We start from the raw sequence: 15044 nt of genomic DNA, 5'->3' as shown, positions 1-15044 counted from the left end.
TACCCTGTGACCCAGCAATTGCACCACTAGGTATTTATCCAAAGGATGCAGGAGTGCTGTTTTGAAGGGGTACATACACCCCAAAGTTTATAGCAGCACTATTGACAATAGCCAAAGTATGGAAAGAGCCCAAATGTCCACCAACTGATGAATGGATAAAGAAGATGTGGTATATACATACAGTGGAATATTACTTGGTGATCAAAAAGAATGAAATCCTGCCATTTGCAACAATGTGGATAGAACTAGAGTGTGTTATGCTAAGTGAAATAAGTCAGTCAAAGAAAGACAGATATCATATGATTTGACTCATATGTGGAATTTAAGATACAAAACAGATGAACATAAGGAAGGGAAGCAAAAATAACATGAAAACAGAGAGAGAGAGACAAACCATAAGAGACTCTTAAATACAGAGAACAAACTGAAGGTTGTTGGATGGATGGTGTTGGGTGGGAGGAAGGGCTAAAGGGGTGAGGGGCATTAAGGAGGACACTTGTTGGGATGAGCACTGGGTGTCATAAGTGATGAATCACTAAATTTTATTCCTGAAATTATTATTATACTATATGTTATCTAACTTGGATTTAAGTTTAAAAAAAATTTTTTTTAATTTTTTTTAACGTTTTATTTATCTTTGAGACATGGAGAGACAGAGCATGAACAGGGGAGGGTCAGAGAGAGGGAGACACAGAATCTGAAACAGGCTCCAGGCTCTGAGCTGTCAGCACAGAGCGGGGCTCGAACTCACGGACCGCAAGATCATGACCTGAGCCAAAGTCGGCCGCTTAACCGACTGAGCCACCCAGGCATCCCTAAAATTTTTTTTTTTTTTTTTTTTTTTAGAGTTGGACACTCAACTGACTGAGCCACCCAGGCTCACTATCCGAGTAGTTTATTTTAAAATCCACATAAAGGAGGCACATAATAAACAATGGCTATTAGTATTACCATCACCATTACTATTACTGTTCCATTTCACAAGCCCAGTACAGACCTATATTCTGATATGGAATGGTGAGATTCTGCTCAAGATTCCAGGACAAGGTGTAGAGATACAGGCAGAGCGGCATCATTCCCAGGGCAGCCACAGTGGAACAAGTCGTCATAGTGATGCTGAAAGTGAAAATAAAAGGATGCATAAGAGGAAGAGTTTGAAATGATGAAGTCCTGTCCAAAAGCAACTCCCAGAATCACATGGGGTGAATTACTTGAAGCTCACTCCTATCTTGTTATTCAACAAATGACTTCATATGTGGCCCAGAAACAGATTTCCAGCAGTATTTGACGTTCATTAATTAACCCCTATTTACTTAAGAATCTACTTGTTCTAAATGTTCTGCCAGGTCCTAAAGGGTTTTTTTCTTTATAGAGTTTTTTCTATTGAGATATAATTCATAGACCATAAAATCCATTATTTTTAAAGTGTTTTCAGTATATTCACAAGATTGTGCAAAAGCATTATATATTTCTATACTTTTTTCATCATCCCCAAAAAAGGAACCCCACCCTCATTCTCTTCTCCTAGCCACTGGCAACCAGTAATCCACTTTCTGTCTTTATAGGATTTCCCATTCTGGACATTTCATATGAATACAATCATACAATAGGTGGTCTTTTTGGTGTGTCTGGCTTCTTTCACTTAGCATAATGTTTTTGAGCTTCATCCACATTTTAGCATGTATCAGTACACCATTTCCTTTTTATGACTGAATCATATTCCATTGTATGGATAGACCACATTATTTCTGCCCATCCACTAACTGATAAACACTTGAGGTGTTCCCTCTTTTTGGCTATTATGAATAATGCAGCTATGAATATTTGTGCACGATATTTTGTGCAGACATATGAAATCAATTCTCTAAGGTGTATACCAGGAGCAGAATTGCTGGATCGTAGTTTAATTTTTTGAGGAAATGCCATTTTCAAAGCAGCTGCACCATTTTACGCTCTGCCATCAATATATGAAGGCATTCTGTTAAAAATTTTTGCACAAATATTCATGAGGGATATTAGTGTGTAGTTTTATGTTCCTGTAATGTCTTTGTCTAATTTTGCTACCGGGAGATGGGAATAGGGCAAATTTGCCACAAGACTAAGTGTTTGCCCAATGTGAAGTGCTATAAATATCTGTCAGAAGAGGGCATCCAAATACCACATGCCCTAAGTTTCTCATTGGATAGAGAAGGGACCCCCACAGCACAGATCCTCAGAGCAAGCTGGACAGAGCCAGCGAAGTTACAAAACCATAGCAAAAAAGAATTGATATGGGATGCTAGACTAAATTAAAAGTTCTCTTTGGGGCACTTTCATGGCTTAGTCAGCTGGGCATCCAACTCTTGATTTGGGCTCAAGTCATCATCCCAGGGTCATGGGGTCGAGCCCTGTATCAAGCTCCACGCTGAGCCAAGAGCCTGCTTAGGATTTTCTCTCTCTCTCTCTCCCCTCTGCCCCTTTCCTCTGCTCACTCTCTTCTCTCTCTCTCTCTCTCTCAAAAAATTCTCTTTGAATTCTAATATTGTATAACCCCATGATTATAGATAGGAATTGAAGTAGAGTGATAAAGTAAGATTTCTAGACTTCAAAATGGTGGTGTGATTGACAGAATAAGTGGTCACTTAGCATCTGAGAGGACATGTTAAGTTAGGGATGACAACAGAACATCCACCAGAAATATCCCAGGTAGGCAAAGGAAAACTCAGGATTGCAGCTGCTGTCCATCACTAGACACACAAATCCAGCCATCTTGGGAAGTGAAATGTAGGTGCAAGAGCTGAATGAACCAAATCCAAACAGCCTGACAATAGCCAAGCCACACAACTTCACCAGGAAAACAAAGGTGAATGATCAGAACAGAGTTTTGGTCTTTGTTGAACAAAGCTGGGATGATTTCTGATAGACAACTGGGTTTGTTTATCTCTGTCATTATTGAGATTATCTCCAAGTGAAAAAGATAACAAAGTTAGTGCTGTGGGTCTGGAAGATTTGCAAATACATAATATCTAGAGTAAAAATCCATCAGTTTAGAACCTTTAAAGACTCTGTATCTTGACTACTGTACTTTTATTGCATCCTATCAAATGTTATCACTTCATCAATTTATAATATGTTGTTTCTATTTTTTCTGACTAATAAAGACTTGTTTTCCAAGTCTCTACATTTCTTAATTGGAGAACAGGACTTAGTCACACATTAAAATGCATAGCTTCAGTGCAAGGGGTAAAGCATGCATAACGGGACCAGGGGCATGGGGAGCAGAGCCGTGGAAAGAGCTCTCCTGCTTTGGACTGGGGCCAGAGAGGGGCCACCGTGCATGTAAAGAAAGACAGAGAAGCGAGTGGAGAGCTAGGAGATTACATTTGATGAAAGCTGAGAAAGGAGAGACTTCAAATGTAGGCTAAAAGCCAAAAGTAGATCAAAAAGGATGAAAACCCAAGAAGTCCACTTAGGACCATCCAACCTTCCCCACTGTTTTGTGCCTCTACCCCAGAACCATCCTTTCCTCTGCTCACCTCCACCCCCAGCTCCCAAACTCAAGCTGCCTTTTGTCCCTCTCTGGATGACAGAACCAGTGAAAGAATAAATCAAAAGGGAATGGGTAAATGGAAATGAGAGATCCTTCAGGCCAACAAAATATTTTCTAACTGATGGGGAAAATTACACAATCTGTCTAAACATGCACAAACTGCTTCTAGACACTGTTAACGCTGCTCTATTCAATGAGGTGAGGCAAATGGAGCATCGCATAACACAACCCGCGGGAAAACAAGAGTTTATCCACCTCAAATCCCGGCCCAGAGTCTGGAAACTTCTTAATATTCATTGTTTGAGTTCTCACAGCAGACTGCTTTGTGCAGGGTATATGTCCAATCTGTGTCCGTGGCCCAAATGGCCAAGAGACAGGGAGGTGAACCACCTCCCGGCCCACCAAGGAGAAGGAGACCCTCTGCAGGGCTAAGGTCTTCTGCAGGGATAACAAGGGTCCTCCAGCACTTCATCAGGCCTTCAAGTCACCATCGTTCTTCCTCATAATACAAATCACCAATGTTTCCATCTAATTACCTTGCCTACAAACCATCTATGATTATTTTGACATTTTCTACCAGAGTGTTTATACTCTTGGCAAAGCACCAACTGCTCTGTTTCAAGGATATTAAAAATACTCCTCTGCACTCTCACTCGTTGCTGATGAACTTGCAAAATGAGATACTTTGACGATATAGATAAATTACACAGGGGTTTACCCTTTAGCCCAACAATGCTATAGGTTATGGGAATCTATCCCTAGAATGTACTATCAAAACTATGAAAAGACACGTGCCCAAGGTTATTATATATGTATTCAATATACCTTTTCTACCTGACAATCTCTGGCAATAGTGTTCCAGGAGAGTAGAAGTGGAAACTGTAAAGCCCCTTGAAGCTTCAGTTTGGAAGCAATAGGGCATCACTTCTGTGTCATTGTATTTGTCAAAATAAGTCACCAGACCAGCCCAGATTCAAGGGATGGGGAATAGGTGCCCCCGTCTGGATGGGAGGATGAACCTTATCACATTACAAAGGAAGGTGCATACAAGAATGGAAGGAATCTGTGGCCATATTTTGCGATCTGTCAAAGACAAATACTAAAATATTCGCAGTCAAAATAATACGTGGAGCTGGCCTCAAAAAAATCCATTGGGTAAGTGGGGATAGAAATGAAATGAGATGGATCATAAGTTAATAATTGCTAAAGCTGGGTGAAGTATACCAGAGGGTTCACTATTCTTTCCACTTTTATATATATTTGCCATTTCCCACAGTAAAAAAATAAACAAATGTCCCCTCCATCTTTGTGGGAGACTCTATATCTCCCATAGTGATAGCAGTGGGAGACTGCTATCAATCTGGTGATTCAGGACTTTTTTGTGTCATATTTTATGTTGAGAGGCTTTGTTGTAAATCTAGTATAATGCATACACCGGCATGGGGGTATCTAAAGCATCTTCTGCCCAACCCTGGCTGGCCTTGGGCTTTTCCTTCCTCAGTGCTGCTGTGTGCCTCTCTGTACTTAGAACATTCATCCTTGAGGAATAGCTCCCATTGCCCTGTAGACATTTTTATTTGCATTACCTCACATACTGTACCTTACATAAGTGCTTGTTTACCTATCAATGTGTGGTACACTTATCAACTCCGAGTTGCTTAAGGACAAGGACTATATTGACCTCCACACCCATAGGATCTGGCAGTCTCATGCTATAGCATCTTGGAGGAGCTCATTAAATACCAAATAAATGTATAAATCAAAGAATGAACCAATGTATCAAAACACTGGTGCTAGGACAATGTTCTCTCTGCTCTTCCTCATATGTCACATATCTGCAAGTGAACGTTGCAAATCTTAGTGAAATGATCCCTTTACACTGAATTGCAATGGTAAACATCCCAACCGTAATCCAGGAACAGAAATTTTCTATTAAAAAATAACTAAAACCATGCTTTCCCAAGTTCAAATGTGAAAAACATTTTGAGGAGCAAATATTTAGTTGATTGGAGTCCTTTTCAGAAATCCAGACTTAGGTAACTCACAAGTGATTATATGTTTCCCTTCTCCTCTTATTTCTTTTAATCTTCTATTTTCTTTTTAGTCTTCTAAGATTTTCTTTTATGCAGTCCTATTTTATTGCTGCTTATTCAATGAATAGAGGCTTTTTCTTTGTTTCTCTTTGAAGCAATCACACAATACACCTTACTCTGTAGCTTTGTTGCTTTTTTTAATCCACTTAATCATAGGTAACCCTTCAGGACAATACATGAAGCTTAAACTCATTCGCTTAAAGAATGAAGAGTACACCATGATCTAAATATGTCATAATTTCTTCAATCACTTCATTAATGATGAATAAATTGCTTTGAGTGTTTTTCCATTATAAACAAAGTGATGATAAACATTCTTGTATGTATTTCCCTTGAAATAATTCTTTTATTTCTGTAGATTCCTCAAAGTGGAATTGCTTTATCAAAGGTTTGTTTTTTACCTTTAACAGATACTGCCATATTATTTCACAAAAAGATTGTTACATTTCACAATCTTTCCCACACTGAATATGATCAATCCCTTTTAATTCTCATGAGAACATTGAAAAATGCATCTCACCGATATCTTGTTATACTGTCTATGTGCTTGTGCTTTCTGTCATAGTCCCTGACCTTTTGGATGTCCTTTCCCAAGCAGCCTTGCTTGTCTGACTTTTTCTTCTTTACTTGTAGGAGCTCCTTTAAAATTAGAGTATGTATGATCATGCGTAATCAAATAGCTTCAGCGAGCTTATTGCATGGTTTTGACTACACTGATGGATTTTGTCATAATAAATAATGAACACTGAGATATTCTCATGTGTCCATTTTTTTTAATGTTTTATTTTTATTTTTGACAGAAAGAGAGAGAGAGAGAAACAGCATGAGCGGGGGAGGGGCAGAGAGAGAGGGAGACACAGAATCCGAAGCAGGCTCCAGGCTCTGGGCTGGAACTCACGGACTGTGAGATCATGACCTGAGCCGAAGTCGGACAGTCAACTGACTGAGCCACCCAGATGCCCCCACGTGTGTCCCTTTTTTAATGGCTTCTGAGTTTCTTGTCTTGTTAAAGATCTCCTCTCCTGAGGGTATTCTAATGTCGTGCCCACTTTTTACTTCTTTATAGGTTGATATTTTGTATTTATATTTTTAGCTCATCTAAAATTTATATTTTATATGGTAGAAGATCAGAGGCTAATCTATTGTCTTCTATATAGAGGGGCAAGTATGTTAATCTAATTCACTAAATAATTTTCCACTAAATTGAAGTCCCAACTTCATTATGTGTTACATGTCGAAATGTACTCAAAATGTACTCTAATCAAATACTAGACTTTTAAACACGGTGTTTTCATAGTGAGTTTTCACATGTGGTAGAGCAAATACTTCCACATAAGTTTTTTTCAAACTTGTCATAGCAGTTCTTGTACATATGTTACTCTTTATGAAGTTTAAAATTATTTTATCCTGGGGCACCTGGGTGGCTCAGTCGGTTAAGCTTCTGACTTCGGCTCAGGTTATGATCTCACGGTGTGTGAGTTCGAGCCCCCATCAGACCCTCTGCAGTCAGCACAGAGCCCACTCCAGATCCTCTGTCCACTCTGCCCCTCCCCTGCTCATGTTTTCTCTCTCTCTCTCTCTCTAAAATAAATATTTTTAAAATCTTCAAAAAAATAAATTAATTTAAGTAATCTATCCTATTAAGAATGTTTACTTTGGGGCACCTGGGTGGCTCAGTCGGTTAAGAGTCAGACTCTTGATTTTGGTTCAGCTCATGATCTCATGGGTCGTGAGTTAGAGCCCCACATCAGGCTCTCTGCTGTCAGCACAGAGCTTGCTTCAGATCCTCTGTCCCCCTCTCTCTCTGCCTCTCCCCGACTGGTTTCCTCCCTCCCTCCCCCCCTTCTCTCTCTCTCTCAAAAACTTAAAAAAAAAAAAAAGAATGTTTACTTTGAGCAAAGACTTCTTCCTAACTAGAGGAACAGGTAAAGGAAGAAAAGCAGTTTGCCACAGTTCTCAAACCCCTGTCCACGAAGAAGGTATTTGGGAAGCGTTTCCAAACTCTTAGCCTACAATAATGCTACATTCCTTGACTCTTCATACTAAGTCCTGGGAGAAATTCCATATTACGTCACTCTGATCTTGAACTTCTGGAGAAATTGCACAGCATGTTTCCACTGAGTTGCTTTGGCACGAACAGCAGAAAGGTAAGATTCATGACTGTGGGAAGCAAATGTGAGATTTCTAGCAGACTGATTCTATATCCTCGATTACATAGGTTTCTGCTTCCATCCTTTACACGACTGTCCAAGCCTGTGGTGTTTGGCAGATGGTGCTCTGCCAGCTGTTAGAAACACCCACAGAACTGTAAACAGTGAATGTGTGTGAGTGCAGTACAAAGTCACACCTTTGGTTTTATTGCCATGAAATTCCAGTGTGGCATAAATGGAGGATGTAGCTAACTGGGTCTCTTGGCTGTTCACATATAGGAAAATTGTTGGCCAAGGCTGACCTCAATAAAACAAGATTCCACTTGCACTGAGAAGAATGGCATCACCATCCCCAAACTATTACAGAAAATCATGAGACTGCTTCAGCAAGTCTGGACAAACAGGTAAATCCTGCACCTCTCTTAAAATAAGTAGATTATCTATATACACATTATATTAAAATGCAATGTGTGTAAGTGTACCATTTTGCCATTGGGTTTAAATTATTCAAATGCTCTTTTAGTATCAAACTAATAAAATTAGGAACTCTGACACTCAAAACTATGACAGTACACACTTGCTTCTCCACTAGAAAAAAAAGTAAAAACCATCTGGCTAAGCAGACAGACATGGGGTATGCTATCATATCAGGTGAACAGAGCCAGTCCCGGAAGAGTTAAAGGCCAGGTTTTCCATTCCCAGATATAAATGTTACTCCTATCTGCTGCTTCTCAATAACAATAACTAGCATTTATTGGGGCGCCTGGGTGGCTCAGTTGGTAAAGCATCCGACTTCAGCTCAGGTCATGATCTCGCAGTTTGTGAGTTTGAGCCCTGTGTCTAGCTCTGTGCTAACAGCTCAGAGCCTGGAGCCTGCTTCCGATTCTGTGTCTCTCACTCTCTGCCCCTTCCCCGCTCACACCGTCTCTCTCTCTCTCACACACAAATAAATAAACATTAAAAAAATTTAAAAAAAAATAACTAGCATTTATTCAACACTACCTGCTAAGTGTTATACCCCATGCTTTTAGATATATTTTATCTTTTCATCTATACAATAACCATATATGTAGGTAGTGTTTCTTTTTTTAATTTTTTTAAATGTTTTACTCATTTTTGAGAGAGACAGACGGATATAGACAGAGCACGAGCAGGGGAAGGGCAGAGAGAGAAAGAGACACAGAATCTGAGGCAGGCTCCAGGTTCCAAGCTGTCAGCACAGAGCCTGATGTGGGGCTCGCCCCTACGACCTAGGAGATCATGACCTGAGCTGAAGTCAGATGCTTAACCAACTGAACCACCCAGGCACCCCATAGTGTTTCCATTTCATAGGCAAGGAAACTAAGGTACAGAGAGTTACCAAAACTTGCATGAAGTCACATGGATTCAATCTAAGTTCTGTCTCTTAAGATGATCTCTGGCTCTCCACCGGGCCATGTCAGACTGACCTGAAGAATCTGAAGTTCTATTTGCCAGATGTCTGCTAAAGGACCAAGAGCTACTTTAAAGGTCAAAGGTCAAAACTGGCCAGTGAAGCCCTCAGGCTCCACCACCACCCTCGGTCAGAATCCTTTCTCTGCAGTTCACGACACAACTACATCCTCAGGTAAGTATGGACCTTGTATATCAAAAGTTGTCAAACTAAAGACTGTGGGAGCTGTCCCAAGTTGCACCAATAAACTGATTGCATTTCCAGCGGGGTTTTTATAACACACACAGGCAATTAGAAACTTTCCTTCAGTCATTCACTCAATGTTGGTGGAGCGCCTACCACCATCAGGCTGGCACTGAGTATGCAAAGCTGAAGAAGCCCTCAAGGAGATTATAGACCTAGTGAGTGAGGCGGATTAGGAGATGAGCTATTAAAATGCCCTCCTACAGATGATAAGAATTGCATACTTGATGCTATGGGGACAGATTGGGGAGCCATCTCTGTCAAATAGTTTAAGGAGAAACATTAAAAACTGGGGTGGAGGGAGGGGGACACAGAGACCTTATAACTTGCTTATCTTTTCCTGTTGTACAAAATACTTAAAAAGACCTCAGATCCACTTCTGGTTTATACCCAAAAGAATTGAATGCAGGGACTCTGACAGATTTGCACGCATTGCACACATAGCAGCATTATTCACAACAGCCAAAAGATGGAAATGACGGACGTGTCCATCAACAGATGAACGGATGACTACATGCGCTATATGCATATGATATACAACCTTAAAAAAGAGAGAAAATTCTGACACGTGATACAACATGGATGCACTCTGAAGACATTATACTAAGTGAAGTAGCCCAGATACAAAAGGACAAAAGTTTTATGATTTCACTTATACGAGATACTTAGTCAAATTCACAGAGACAGAATGGTGGTTGACAGGTCCGAAGGGAAAGGAGAGTTATTGTTTAGTGGGTACAGAGTTTCAATTTGGGAAGATGAAAACGATACGGGGATGGGTGTTAGTGACTGTACAACAGTGTACTAAGGCCACTGAACTGCACACTTAAAAATGGTGAAAATGGTAGATTTTTATGTACTGTATACTCTTTAAAAAGGACCTCAGAGAGTCTAACCCATTGACTTTACAAAAGAGGAAACTGAGGTCCGGAGAGGTAAATTGCTCAAAGTCACACAGCTCCTTGGGCACAGACTAAAACACGGACCCTGACACAGTGCTCTTTTATCTGCCTCATACAATAACTCATGCAGTATTTTGTGCCTGGTGAGATTCTAAGTACTTTATATATATTAATTCATTCAACCTTCACAACAATCCATGAGGTAGATTATGCTTCCCCCTATTGTAGAAGTGAGGAAACTGAAGCATAAAGAACTTACATAATCCGCCAAGATGACAGTTAGCAAGTGACAGTTCTACTTCCTGGCTCCAGAGTGGACTTTACTACTACTCTGTAATGCTAGATCTTAGTTTTCATGTCCTACCCTCAAAGGCAAGAATCCTGTCCATCTTTAGGACAGTAGGTTGCAAATATGTCCCCAATTCTTCACCCCATTCTTAGCCATGCCCTCTGCAGTGTGACTTTGCAGCTCATCCTTCAAGAGGCAGAATCTACTTCTCCATTCCTTGAATCTGGAAATGGCCAATGGAATGTGGTGGAAAGTAATGATGAACTGGTTTCCAGCCCAGACATCAAGAGACCCTATATGCTTCCTCTTTTTCAGAACCCTGCCTCTGACATATGATTGGGTCTAAGCTAGCCTGCAGGAGATGAGAGACCATGTGGAAGAGAGCCCAGCTGTCCCAGATGAGGCCATCCAAGACCAATCTACATTTATCTAGTCCCCAGACATGTAGAAGAACCCAGCCAAGGTTTGCTGAGCTCAGTCAAGGAATAGGATAATTTTTAAGATTCCCCATACATACCAGCCAGTAGCTTTCTAGAACAATTATAATGAAGGATAATGTTATGACTAGAAGGGACAGAATTGGCTTTTCAGGCTGTGGGAACAACATGGGCAAAGCAAAGGTGGGAAAGTGCGGGCTATATTCAGAGAATAGTGAATAGTCCATTTCGACTATAGACCATTGTGCTTATTGGGAAATAAACCCAAAGAAGTAGGGTAGACCTGGCTTAGTTGCTACCTAAGTTACTAGGTGCTGAGAAGCCTTTAAATGCCTAACATGTTCATTTTCCCTTTACAATACCATAGGGAAGTGTTAGGATTTCCAGCTACAGGAAAGAGGTCCCAAGTCAGGATTTAAATATAGTCTGACCCCAGAGCCAGCCTCATCCACTTACTACAAAACCATGGTAGAGAGAATACTGTGAAGATACTTCCATTGGCCAAGAAAGAAAGTATGAGGGCCTGCCCTGAGGAAATGGCCTTGGAGATAAATAGGAAGCACTGGCTGTGAGTAACAAGCAAGAGGATGGGCGACAGGTCTAGACATCGGATTGAGTGAATGAGGTGAAGACTGAAAAGAGCCACAGGGGACTGCTTAGATGCTGAGCCCAGATGCCTGGGACAGTGATCGGTATTATCTTCAGATACACAGAATGCAGAAACTGGCTCATACGTGTTGATTCTGAAATGCCCTGCTTGGGGTGAACAAACACATGAGAACTACAGGTAGATTGAATGAAGCACGGAATTAAGGCATGAGAAATATGTGAGATCTGCAGAGAGCTAAACCGCAATTTCCTCATTTGTGAAATAAAGTTATTGTTATAATTCTTCATGAATTTTATCCAGCATGAAAACAGAATTCCAATCAAGCACTGTCTCCTTTATTTTTATTTTTTTGGCCTAGAAGTTATTTTTGTTGGTAATCAAGTGGGAAGAAATGTAGCGAACTTCGATATCGTTTCACTCAATAATACTGAATTTTCTCCGACTTGCAATTTTTATTGAGAGTTAAGATTTTATTCTCATATCTATAAGCTTTTGAAAATGTAATATTTAGTCACCATTCTAAAATTTCATTTCTTACAGGTTGTATTTTGCTTATTTTTTGTTTTGTTTGTGAGACTCAGAATCAATTTAAAAGGCAGGGGTGGGGGGGATAGTTAATAATTACTGCATGTACCTGGCATCCTGCATGTATATTTCCTCCTTAAAATATAGTCATGTGGGGAATAGGTCATTTTAACCCCATTTTAGAAATGGGGAGATGAGGCTTATAGGTTAAATAATTTGACTAAATGAAAAGCTAATTAGGTATAGAGTTGGCAAAGGGAAGCAAAATGAGTTTTATCTTTTATAGACTTCCTACTCACTGGTGCTTTTATTATAATGTTGGCTAAGAAAAGATGAAGTTAATAAATGTTCTCTTTCCCAGAGCAGAAGTGTTTGAGAACACTGGTTTAAGATTTATGCTCCTACTCAGAACAGAAGACCGAGTTGTGTTAATAAATTCATGGAAGAATGTGCCTAAATGGCAGACTGATGAGAAACAGATGTGACTTCAAATCTGCCTTCTTCTATGCTCAGCTGCAGCACTTGGCAACCTCCTTAGCCAAGCTGAGTCACAATTTTCTCAGCTGTAACATTCAGAAAAATAAAAGGTCACTTACAAGGTTATTATGGGAACCAAGAAAGGAGAGAGAGTACATGAAAGCATCTACCTCATGCCCCTCAACAAATTCAATAAGTAACATTTCCTTTCTCTTTCCAAAAGCAGATAGGTCCTGCATTTATCGCTGATAGGTAGACTCTGTGGAAAGAATATTTATCATCTTCCAATTATTACATTAATGATCAAGTTTATTGAATTTGAAACCACAATCCAAATTAATGCATTGTTTTGAATTTGTGATTCTTTTCAAGTCCCTGGTAAGTAGGTAACTAAAAACATTACCACATGAAGATTAATTCCTCTGCGTGGCATGAGCCCCTTAACATTTACAGGTGAAATATGTTCATGTGCTAAGCATTCAACACATGCAGGGAACTAGAAACCCAGAGCTGCAGCTGATTCACTAAAGTGAACTCCCAGCACCATCAGCACCTCTGATTCATTCCGTGCATCGCATAATAAATCTCAACTAAATGGCACACACATTGAACAAAGATTTACATTTATAAGTCATTCTTCCCCTGGGCAGGAGGTGAAACAGTTTGTTAATAAGGAAGCAAAGAATCTAGAAACACCACTGGGGGTTTTTTTGTTTGTTTGTTTGTTTGTTTTTGTTTTTATCTTTCTGATTGTGACTTCTCTACTCTTTCTTCAAATGCTCTTTTTCAGCACCAAAACATGTACTCCCAAAGATATGTGATTAATTCATTCTCATTAAAGTGTAAATCAATGATAAAGCCTAATGTCTCCCAAGGGCATTTATTTACACCATAATTGGAAATAAGGTCCCTGACTTACATGAAAGGAATTAGATTCTAGTGATGAATGTTTAGTCTGCAAAGCAACAAGAAAGAACATTTTTAGGGACACCTGGGTGGCTCAGTCAGTTAAGCATCCAACTCTTGATTTCAGCTCAGGTCATGATCTCACAGCAGTGGGTTCAAGCCTCATGTAAGGCTCTGTGCTGAGTGTGAACCCTGCTTGGGATTCTCGCTCTCTCCCTCTCTCTATGCCCCTCCCCCACTCAGGCATGCACACTAGCACTCTCTCTCTCTCTCTCTCAAAATAAATAAACATTAAAAAAAAAAAAAGATAACATTCTTAGTCCTAAAACTCTGTATGTTGCTCTCCAAGTCATCTCATTAGGCCATCCCCCTGCACTTAAAACTAGATATGTCTATCATATACCCTTATGAGAGCATGGAGGGTCTCATTCTGGTTCTGCCACCACTACTACCACCACCACTCCAGCTACCAAACAAACCCATCATTAGCTTCCTGGGATTCTCGGCCTACGTCTTGGGAGACCGTGAGCCAGGACTGTGGAAGCTACCAGTGTGGGTGAGAATGAGTTCATGCCTAGGAAGGGCCACAGAGTGAGGCAGAGACCTGCTTCTCCTATGACATGTGAACCAATCCCACTACTCAGAGAAACAGTTGCCAGTGAATCAGAAGACAATCACAGCAAAGTACATTTTAAGCTCAGAAAGGAAACTCCTTGTAGGACTGAACTCCATAATCTCTACCTAAAGATTGGCAGGGTTTTGAACATGAACGTTTCAGTGCTATCAGGAGGAAGACTTCTGGGTTTCCCTAGTGTAACTTACCTGAGATCCATATCTCCATCGACCCAGAAGGTGAAAATGTTTGAGATGGTTCCCCCTGGGCAGCACCCCATGACGAGAACAGCAACGGCTTGGGCTGGCTTCAGAGAGAAGCTGATGGCCAGGAGATAGGCCGTAAGAGGCATGAGGCCAAACTGGCAGAGCAATCCTACAGCAATGCCCCAGGGTCTCCTGATGTGCAACCATAGCTTCCGGAACTCCACAGAGCATCCCAAGGAGAACATGAGCAGGCCCATCATCACAGCCGTCACCACTGTGAAAACAAGTTCCAGGTTCCCATGTACCTCCAGTCCCACGGGCAACTCCTCCTCCGAACTGTTAGCAGGGCAGGCTGAGCTGCTGGAACAGTTTGCTCTCATCTCTTCATCTCCTTAAGACAGCATGACAAATGAACATCTGCCGCAACAGCTAGGCAGGTCTATTCTTCCACGTTTTGTAATAACACAACCAAGTCATGCATGGAGAGTCATTCCAATAGCTATTGGCCAGCCAGGTGATTCATCCTAATCTGATCAATGTATTCATGAGTGGCATTATAAAAGTAATTATCATGGGCATGAAACATATAATAAACTGGTAAGTAAGGCTTTCCACTTCTGTTCTTACTCACC

At 40.6% G+C, this 15044-nt stretch overlaps 1 protein-coding gene across 2 annotated transcripts in view; it reads right to left on the bottom strand.

Moving 5' to 3' along the window:
- The window catches only part of SLC10A6 (solute carrier family 10 member 6), a 31960-nt gene extending 16923 nt beyond the window's left edge, over positions 1–15037 (bottom strand). For both annotated transcript variants that reach the window (XM_015067287.3, XM_015067292.3), the window contains exons 1-2: positions 14416–15037; positions 998–1116 (exon numbers count right to left, since the gene is read on the bottom strand). In XM_015067287.3, coding sequence (XP_014922773.1) covers positions 998–1116; positions 14416–14792 — 496 coding nt within the window. In that variant the 5' untranslated portion in view covers positions 14793–15037. The remainder of the gene's footprint in view (positions 1–997; positions 1117–14415) is intronic.
- Between the last annotated feature and the right edge of the window lie 7 nt (positions 15038–15044).

Source organism: Acinonyx jubatus, chromosome B1 (genome assembly GCF_027475565.1).
Source record: "Acinonyx jubatus isolate Ajub_Pintada_27869175 chromosome B1, VMU_Ajub_asm_v1.0, whole genome shotgun sequence".
Lineage (NCBI taxonomy): Eukaryota > Metazoa > Chordata > Mammalia > Carnivora > Felidae > Acinonyx > Acinonyx jubatus.
Note: the sequence above shows the minus strand (reverse complement) of the source record. Positions and strands in the feature narration are given on the sequence as shown.